This window comes from Thunnus albacares, chromosome 7 (genome assembly GCF_914725855.1).
Source record: "Thunnus albacares chromosome 7, fThuAlb1.1, whole genome shotgun sequence".
Lineage (NCBI taxonomy): Eukaryota > Metazoa > Chordata > Actinopteri > Scombriformes > Scombridae > Thunnus > Thunnus albacares.
Window position 1 is genome coordinate 28043246 of NC_058112.1, and position 10101 is coordinate 28053346.

Consider the following 10101-nt stretch of genomic DNA (forward strand, 5'->3'; position numbering starts at 1 on the left):
AATTGCAGTTTAATTACTTTTAATTCAAGTCACAGCATCTTTACAATATAATTGTACTACAATATACTGTGAGATGTTAGAGGAAAAGAAAACTAGAAGCATTGAGGGAAATGGAGAAAGTTAAAGACAGTTATAGTATTTATTTTAATGATCAATAGACATATTGATGTGCTTTTCTGAACAGTGAATAAATTATATAAAAGTAACAACATTTAAATAGAAGTTCAAACAGCAGGTCTGTTGAAAATCGAAAGGTTTGTTAGTGCAGAAGACGACATTTCTCCACTTTACACTTTATCTAGAACAGAGGAGACAACGTGTGTCCAACAGGTCTTGTCCCTTTTTTTTAATCAATTTAGTGCTTCTCTTTACATTAAGGGTGTTAAATGAACATACCTGGGGCCTAATTTAAATGTACTAAAACATTATTTCATATGCTACTTTAAGATGAAGACCACAGAAAGTTTAAAAACTGACAGTGATCTATTAGTCACGTGCTTCTTACACAAGGCACAACCATCCCTGTGTTTTAAATACGGTGCGTCTGCATTCATGACATGGAAGCCAAAATATAAAGGCAAAATCTCCATCCACATTAAATTTTCCACAGCGAAACTTGTTCAAGTTTGAGCACTTCTTTTTTCTGATGTATTTTAAATCATTTGTAGAACAAAAACAGCACATGTTTCAAAGTTTTCTGATTCGGTCTTTTCTGCTCCTCATTTAAAAAGTTAGCTCTCTGAACTGGTGCTTCCTGAGAAAAAAAGCTTTCACAAGTATGATAATTAACAAAGTACTGGTTGTCAACTATTGTCATTTAATTATTTTACATCATATGTGGAGCTGAAGTCAAGCTTGAGGCAGAACCTTATTAATAGAAATTAGATTAAAAACAATATGAATTTCTGCCTTTTGGAGACTGACATGATTTAATATTTAAGATTGAGCAATAATTTAAAAAATGAGGCTCATATTCCTCCAAGTAATATCTTGAGTGTCACGTCTTTTATGACCATGACTAATGATTATTTTCATTATCGATTACACTGTCAAGGAATTGTTTGGTCTACAAAATGTCAGAAAATGGTGAAAAATGCATCAATCACTGTTTCCCAAAGCCTAACGTGACATACTCAAACGTCTTCTTTTGTTCCAACCAACAGTCCAAAGATATTCAGTTTACTAACATAGAAGACTTAAAATTAAAAAAACAGAAAATATTCACATCTCAGAAGCTGGAATCTGAGAATTTTGACATCTTTCTCTTGAAAAAAATGACTCAAACGATTTATTTGATTACCAAAATAGTTGGTGATTAATTGTCTGTCGATCGACTGGTCCAGTGGTTCTCAAACTTTTTCACATCAAGGACCCTTAAGATAAGATTAGATAAGAGAAGTTGATAAGATTTTATCTCAGGGTCCCCCCTCTGATAGGATTTTTGCTTTTACATGTTTTATTACAGAAAGTGTATGAAACTCATAAATTCTGTCATTGGATGGAATTATGGTGAAAATAAATTATTCCTCTTTTTTGCCCCTGAACTAATCATGTAATCAACTAATGGCTGCAGCTCTAAAGTACAGTGTAGTTATTCCTTTAAAGCTAACTGATAAAACTGATCTAGTGATATACAGTAACCAGCATACAAACGTTCTCACTTATATACTTCAAGTAAAGATAAACAAGGCTGGAAATTCATGCTATCGCCAACTTTCATGCTACCGTCCACATATTCTGATCAGACCGGATTATAAAAAGCTGCCCTCAGAAACCAGGCCCAGGTTTAAGGTTCAAAGCAGTCAGTTTAAGTCTTTCTTCGCTCTCCTCCTCTTGTTCCTCCGTCTGACGGTGCTGCAGGCGGGTTCTGTCTCCGCCGGCGAGGTGGAGGAGGTGAGGTCCTCCATCTTCTCCTGCTCCATCATGGTCGTCATCTTCAACGTGAGCTCCAGCTCCTTCAGGACTCCGGCCAGGTCCTCCTCTGGGACGCCCAGATCGATTTTCCTGCCTCCTTCCTTACGTTCATGCGAGTTCTCGCTCTCGTTCGCGCCTAAATCGCCCCGTGACCCCGCATCCTCCTCACTTCCTGCTGTAAGAGCAGATTCTGTCACAGCGTCTGTACTCAGACTCTCATCTACGTCAGCTTCTCCTCCACCTGTAACATCCACAGGAATGTTTTCCACCAGGTCGGCCCCTTCAGCCTCCGTCCTCTCAGCCTCCGTCTCTGACTGCGGACTGTGGTGCTGCTGGTCGTGCTGACAGCAGCAGCGGGAATGTTCCCAGTACTGCTGAGGCTCCTCTGGATAATCTGTGAGTAAAATTATAGAAATGTATCATTCATTCAGCAGCATTTCCTTGAACTACTGTGTCTTATAGCAATCTGCAAGTCACGCAGTTACAGTTTGGAGCTCCCACACCACTAAAATCAATAACCTGTAGATATACACAGGGGTACTTCTAGTTATTGCAGTATCAAATACAAATACAAGTACAAATCATGTGCACTCCGGGTGTTTAGATGGTTTCAGTTCAGTCAGTACATCGTCAAAATTAACTTGTAGACACTAATGAAAGTTAAAACTATACACAGAACATCATGTCGCCTTTATTTTTTGTAGGAAATTACGTTATTTTATTAGTGTAGTTGCAAGTCATTTCTCCAAATCAGCCAAATCTCTAAATTTCCTTGCTGGTGCACTGAAATACTTGTGTGAGTCAGCTGTGGAAAAGCACTACATTAGGAAATTAAAAGCTAGAAGACAAAGAATAAACAAACACTGACGATGAGAAAATGATTAAGCTGAATTTGGATGTTTTATGCATCAAAAAAGTTACTATTAGATGACAGAATCAACCACAAGTGACTGAAAACACCACAATTCTGCTCACAACTGCAGAACCAAACAAAAAAATAAGTCTCTTGAAGGTGTTTATGTGCTGTTTTAACAGTGAAACACTGGCTGGTAAGCAGGCAGTAAATCATTTTAAGAAGTTCTTTGACAAATTTACAATGTCTGGGTCAGAGTCTGATCGATAACGACAAGTATGAATATATACGTCTGACGCACAATAAAAAATGTTTTGGATGTGATTGATTTATAGAAGCGTGGTCGTATGAGCCGCAGTGTTCAGGAGAGGAAATACAGCAGAGACGTGCTGAGAGGGAGAGACTCGGGACGACGGCAGACGCTAACGTTAGCTCGGTCTTGCTCGTAAGTACTGATGTAACTTTGAGGTCAGAACTCGGATTCTTTATTATCTCCGGTCACTGACAGTAAAACACGGGATCTCAAAAGAAAAAGTGGAATTTCTGTTGCGTATATAATCGTGTTTTCCGGATATTTCCACAACCAGGTACGGAGCACTTCATTTTCTAACGCTAAGTTCAAACAAATTAAAAAGATGTGGAAAAATATCAATTGTTTGATCGTACATGGAACTACTCTCCGGAGACTGAAAACGTGATCGCTGTTATCAGCCATTGGAGCCATTTCTAAACAAACTAACATGCCCAAACTCTTCATGATGAAGGAATATGTCACTGACGGGTTTATAACGTAGGTCTACGGCACGGAGGAATACGATATATCAGGCTTTGGCTTTACAATACTTGTAATTGGGATGAATTCATTGTTGGTTTGTGATGAGATTTGTTGACAATAAGGAAAAAAGAGAAAAATCGCCAGGCTTATCGTGACGTGAACTCCAGTCTGAGGCTTTAAAAGTTGGAGACTTGATCTACACATTTTTCTCACCACACAAGATAAACAGCGCGCTACTTTCTAAATTGCCATAGACATAGATCGTGTGCTGCACAATTGTCCATATAAACTGAACGTATATCCCAAAGAGACCGGCCTGACCTTCCCAGTTGTCCTGGGCCTTCTTCTCCGGAGTCATCCCCTCCATCAGCTGGCCCTCCTGCATCACCCGAGTTATTTCCGTCAGCTGCTGCAGGAGACTCTCCTCCTGGTCCGCCGTCACGCCCTTCACCCTGCAGCACCGACACAAAACTGAACACTCACTGCAAACTACACACACCTAATTATATTCTTAAATATAAGGAGCATATAAATGTCTTCAAAAATGACTGTTATAACCGTGTAACAGCCGTCACTGTTTTATTCTACCATAGATTTACAGATTTAACCCATATTTTCAAAATTGCTAAATATTTGTGAGGGTGATGTCAAAGATGATTATAGAGCTCCCGAAAGAACAAATACTTAGATAGATTGCACCACAGGACTAACTAATAATAGAAGATTTAGAATCATAAAAGGACACATGAAAGTGTTAAAAACAAGCAGCATTAATAAGAGGTCATTGTCTGAAAGTGGGAGAACAAATAGCAGAAGAACACGAGAAAAGGAAATTAACTCTGCATTCATACTTTAATTTGTGGGAGTGTGTTGTGTGGAAGAGATTATTGTAATTAAATCAACAAATGGGTTCAATAGAATCATTCCTGTAAGGGAAACAGAGGGAGGAAGCTGACTGATGAAATGACTCCTTCATAAAAAAAAGGCACACACCCACCTGTCAGGACTGTGGTGGGCGCTGGAAACAATGTTCTCCATCACCAGCTCTGTTTCTCTCAGCTTCTCCTGCAGCTGGGCCAGCTCGAAATCAGCTGGAGGGCAAAGAGTTCAAGGAAATCAAGAAGACATTCGAGGAAGTTAAAGTTTGTCTGTGACTGCAGAAAACAGTTTGTTTTGAACAGAAGTGAAACCAACATGTGCAAGAAGGTTTCACTTGGTTCAGAGATTTAGACACAAGCTGAGCTCCGAAGTACAGACAAAGACAAGTGTAAGAGGTTACGATCGTTGGATAATGTATACGTCTTGTCACCGTTCATTTTCTGATGATTTATAGGAATCAATATGCCAGAAAATAACCAACATTAATTTATTTCTCATTAGGTTAATGCACCATAAAGACAAATGTGCTTGTCAGCTATTGAGACTAGATGCAAGTTAAGATCTACAGAGAAGCTTTAATCTATTATAAAGCAAATGTTCCCTTGATCATCTGGGTCACATGACTTCCTTTTGAAAAAAGGAAAGTGGATTTTTTTTTCTAAAAGGTTTTACCCACATAATCTGTATCTTTTACAATGACAACTTTGCAATTTTATTACATCAAAATCTAAACTTCTTTGTTTTCTTTCATCTCTTATTATGTTCATTTCTCTTTCAGTCACATCTCGTCACCTTTCAGAGTTTTGTTTGGGCTCTTTTTATTTGTTGCTCACTCTTGTTGTTTCACAGAATTTGTTGGATAATAATGACCTAAGGTTGTACATCGCTACAGTGCTGCACTGTTCAGAAAATTACATCACATTACATCCATCTGGCAGATGCTTTTGTCCAAAGCAACTTATAATAACAACAAGAGTTAGATGTCATCACAATTTAGAAGCGAAACCGTCTCAAACAAACAGCTAAAAGTGTGTCTAAGAGGCAACGGTGCGTGTACTGTTAAAGAAATTAGATGTAAATTAGTGCTAAAAGTTGCTAAAGGGATTATTGTAACTAGTCAACTGTTACTGAGTGATACTCACTGATCTTTCTCTTCATGTTCTCTGACCGAACTGAAGGAAACCTTCCCTCTGACGGCTTGTTGTTCCCCTTAGACGTGATCTAACAGAGAGACAATATCAGGGTTAAAACTCTCAAAACACAAATTCCACACAAATGTACAACAGATCCCACAGTGGAGTGTCTGTGCTCAAAGGTTCATGTCTGCCAAACATCATTATTATTTTAAGTAAATTTAACAGAAGTTTAAAATACTCTGAGAGCAGATTTTAATCCTAAATGCATCTGAATTTTTATTTATGTAAAATCTTTAAATGCAGGACTGTTAAAGGAGTATTAATGCATTATTGGATTGAAACTTCTTTACAGTTTCTCATTCAGTATCTGTTACGGATCCATCACTGTTTCACCTTGAACAGTATGTAGAGGATGTAGAGTAAGATCCCGAAGCCGTACACAGGGATGATCTGTCCCGCCAGGTTGGATTTGCCGGCGGTTCCTGCCCCCGTCCCCGCTCCCTTGGCCCTGGCTATGGCCTCAGGGTTGTGAGCCCTGGAGAAGCTGGACGCTGCGGCCCTCTGGCTTCGTCCCTCCGGAGCCGCCTGGCGGTGCATCATCGGAGGGAAGCGACCTGGAGGACGTGCAGGAAGAGTCAAACACAATCTGAATTAGAAGCACTATATGAATATATATGAAGAATGTTTTTTTTAATGTAAGTCCAGGATTTTAAACATATGAAAAATTATTGATAATTTATAGGAATAATAAAATTGCAGACAGTTTTGACTCAAAAATATAATTTTACATCTTCACAGGATAAAAAAATTATCAGACTCCAAAACATGATAATTAACAAGTTAGGTGATAAAAAACAAAGCTTCTGAATACGATACAGTTCAGAAAACAATAGTTAAGGGGTCACAGTTAAGAAAATCTAACCTTCAGGTGAACATATACACATGTATTTTGGAAAGATATACACAACTGGGTTGAAAATGTTTTCCATTTATATATCTAAACATGGTCAAAGAAACAAATACTTCATACTTGGCTTGCTAGATCTTCTCAATTTGATCATTTATTTCTGTTTGATCTGGTTCGTTCAGAGTCTCAAATCTATAAAATTACAACACTACAATGATGTGTCACATGTCTATATTTGGGTTTTAGACTGTTAATCGGATGAAACACAACATAGAATTTTTCACAATATTACAGTGATTTATAAACTAAACTATCAATTGATTTAAAAAAAAAAAACCCAGCAGATTAAACAATAATGAAAATAATTGTTAGTCACAGCCCTACACTGAATACACTGGTATTTTATACAGAAGCCCAGAGCGGCCATGCTTGCAATTATTTTTTTAATGCTGGTATCTTGAGACCACGACTTAATTTATCTCTTTATCTCGAGAAAACAAAAGGCAGATTTCTTGAGATAATTTATCACAGGTGGAGCTCATTCTCATTGGTTCATTCCTGTCTTCTCCTCTCCACGTCTCCGTCACATGGACAGCTCAACTATTTAGATCAAGTACAAGAAGCCTTCAGGTGGCTCTTCAGGTCACGGGTTCAAATCTGTCATCCGTTGGTTCCTATTCTCTCTCCACCACACTTTCCTTCCTCTCATGAAGTCTTAATAAAATGAAAATGCTTGAAAGATATTGTTTGGTACTTCTACATGAAACATCCCATCATATTATGACCAAGTGTTAATCAACGTCCCACTTAGCTGTGACACAGATGTCATTAAAGGTACTCCTAGATCTGACACTTTCAGCTTAAACTAAGACGCCATCTTTACATGCTCTCATTGCACTCCTGATCTCTGATAAACATTAGAAGTAATAAGAGGAAACAACCTTTTGTTGTCTTATGATAATGGGGTGATTATCTCGTTATCTTGAGATAGCAAAGCTCATTTTCTCAAGATAATGAAATTATTAACTCATGATCTTGAGATAACAGCATTAGGAAAAAATACCACACTTAAGGAAACTTAAGAAGGCAAAGTTCCCATCCTGAGTTCTTGTTAACTTTTACAGAAGAGCAATAGAAAACATCCTGACTGGAAAAATCACAAACTGGTGCATGAGATGTGCACGGCCTGCAGCGGGTGATTAGAACGTCATCGGTACCCATCTACCGAGCATTAGTGATATCAGTGAGGTGCTTGTAAAGAGCCCAAAGGATACTAAAAAACAACATCCATCCCAACTACAGCCTGTTCAATCTGCTGCCATTGTTGTGCCACCAGACTACAGATCAGACCCCTCAATTCATCCTCCGCACTCAAATATAAAAAACTTTTATTTCTATGACTTATTATTTATTAATCCATTTATATAATTTCTGTTTTTGTGAGTAGCATAAAGGGACCACAAAGTACATTTCGTTATACAACCTTGTGTTGAAAAATGATAATAAATAAATTTTGAATCTTAAAGATAGCAACAAATAGAGAAAAAAAATAATGAAACACAGCTGAAAAAATAATAAAAATGATAAAAGATCAAATAAAATAAAAACAGAATTGTTTATATTTTATCTTATTTCTTTAATTTTCAAAGACAGTGCTCATTGATCAAACAGAAAAAAAGAAACTGTAAGTGAGCCAGTTTTATCGGTTGTGCCTGACCAGATATTTTAAAAAAGGCACCGTAAAACTTTAGTAAAATTATCTATCTTATAAAATTCATATGATCATAATAAATTTATACATAATAACTATTTAATTCATCCCATTTATATTGATAAAAGTAGACCAATTTAGACTAATGGAGTGTTTTTAGCGCCCTCATCAGGGAGGAGAATGTAACTGCAAGGACGCTGATACCCCGGTGATGCACAGTGCGCATTTTGGCTTCAAACACATAAAAATAAACATTATATCACAACCTTCTTTAGTTTATAAATCAAAAACTTCAACCGTCTATCTGAAAGGCCAGCAAACACCGAGCTGAAGCCATGTGAACGATAAAGAAAACCCGTGAAAGGTGACGCACCCTCCGGCCGCTCAGCATCCTTCCTCCCGCGGGAGAGCAGCATTTTGGGGAGCAGCAGCGCGACGCACAGCACGAGACACGTCGCGAGGGTGACCTTCTGAAATGTTGACATCGCCATGCCGACAGGTAAACGGGGGGGGAAACTACAAAATATGTGACAGGTTCACGGTGAGAAAGCAGCGGAGACGGGAGCTGGTTGCTTCTGATCCATCGGTTGAACTTCCTTGTTGATTGGAGGAACGGAAGGCGATATTTTTTTCCTAGGATGGCAAAGTCATGACCCGCCCTACTCTGCCTCTGATTGGCTTACCTTGATATTCTTACCCTGACCCTAGCCAATCGTACTCCTCACGCCTAAACCTAACCAATCCAACCAGCGAAGGCAAGGAGTACTATCCAATCAGAGGTAGAGTAGGGCGGGTCTTGACTTCGCCGTCCTAGGAATACAAATTTGCCGAACGGAAGTGAGCCGAAGCTGCAACTTATGAGTTTCACCACGAGGTAGCGCCAAAATAACGTCTTAGAGATTTTAATGCTGGGGTACAGCAGGCTGATAAATTGATTCAAGATCCCCATCAGACATGTATTTGACATACAAAAATATTCTGCTTGGAAAAATAATGTGTGTCTAATATGATTTTTCCACAAAGAAAGTTCAAATTATTTCATGAAAATCCTTAAAATGGAATCTACTCCTTCTTCCCTCATTAAAAATTCCAGAATCTATGAATATGTAAATATATTTCATCTTAGAAATTTAACTGCTGAACACAAGATGTCTCCTACAATTTCATTGAGCAGATGCTTTTATCCAAAGTAAATTGCATCTGAGAGTTGATACAACACAGGGGAAGAAGTCAAAAGAGGTCAAAACTCCTGCAACAGTTTTAGTATATAAAACAACTTTATTTTTAGACCAATGCATTTCGAGTTGTGGCTTTCATCAGGGTCATCATAAAACACATTACAAACAACATTTAAATTAGGTTAGGTATGAATCAAAAAGTTTTAAAAAATCTAAAAGACAACAATCCAGACACATATCAGCCAATGGGACATCTACAAAGATGGATTGGGTATATATGGTTATGTTGCTTTTATCCAAAGCAAAGTACATCTGAGAGTTGATACAACACAAGCAATGATCTAGTCAGGAGAGAACAACATGAGTAAGTGCCATAAAGCTAAGTTCAAGTCCAATAGGCTGTAGGTGCCAACAGGCTGTGCACACAGGCATAGAGTGTATAGAGGCAGATTTTTATTTTTATTTTTTTCAGTCCATCAAGTGCAGAGGTGTTCATGAAAGAGCTGGGTCTTTAGCCTTTTCTTAAAGATTGAGAGGAACTCTGCGGATCAAACAGTTTGGTAACTTGTTGCACCACTGGGCAACTACAGAAGAGAAGAGTCTGACTAGCGACTGCTGGGACCTGTTGTGGTGGTGGTACCAGGCACCTTTCATTGGCAGAGGGTAGCGAGCAGGACACCTGAATGAGGGAGTTCAGGTAGGTAGTTTTAGTTGCTGTTTCGTAAGCGAGTGTCAGGAATTTTCTCCT

General features: G+C 38.4%; 1 protein-coding gene across 1 annotated transcript; it reads right to left on the bottom strand.

Annotated features, from left to right (window-relative positions):
* Window positions 1–125: 125 nt before the first annotated feature.
* ric3b (RIC3 acetylcholine receptor chaperone b) lies at window positions 126–8799 on the bottom strand. Its single transcript, XM_044357299.1, has 6 exons — window positions 8549–8799; window positions 5951–6171; window positions 5564–5642; window positions 4540–4633; window positions 3864–3994; window positions 126–2308 (listed from the first exon to the last, which is right to left on the bottom strand). The coding sequence occupies exons 1-6, from the start codon at window positions 8664–8666 to the stop codon at window positions 1803–1805; spliced, it is 1149 nt and encodes a 382-aa protein (XP_044213234.1). The 5' UTR covers window positions 8667–8799; the 3' UTR covers window positions 126–1802.
* Between the last annotated feature and the right edge of the window lie 1302 nt (window positions 8800–10101).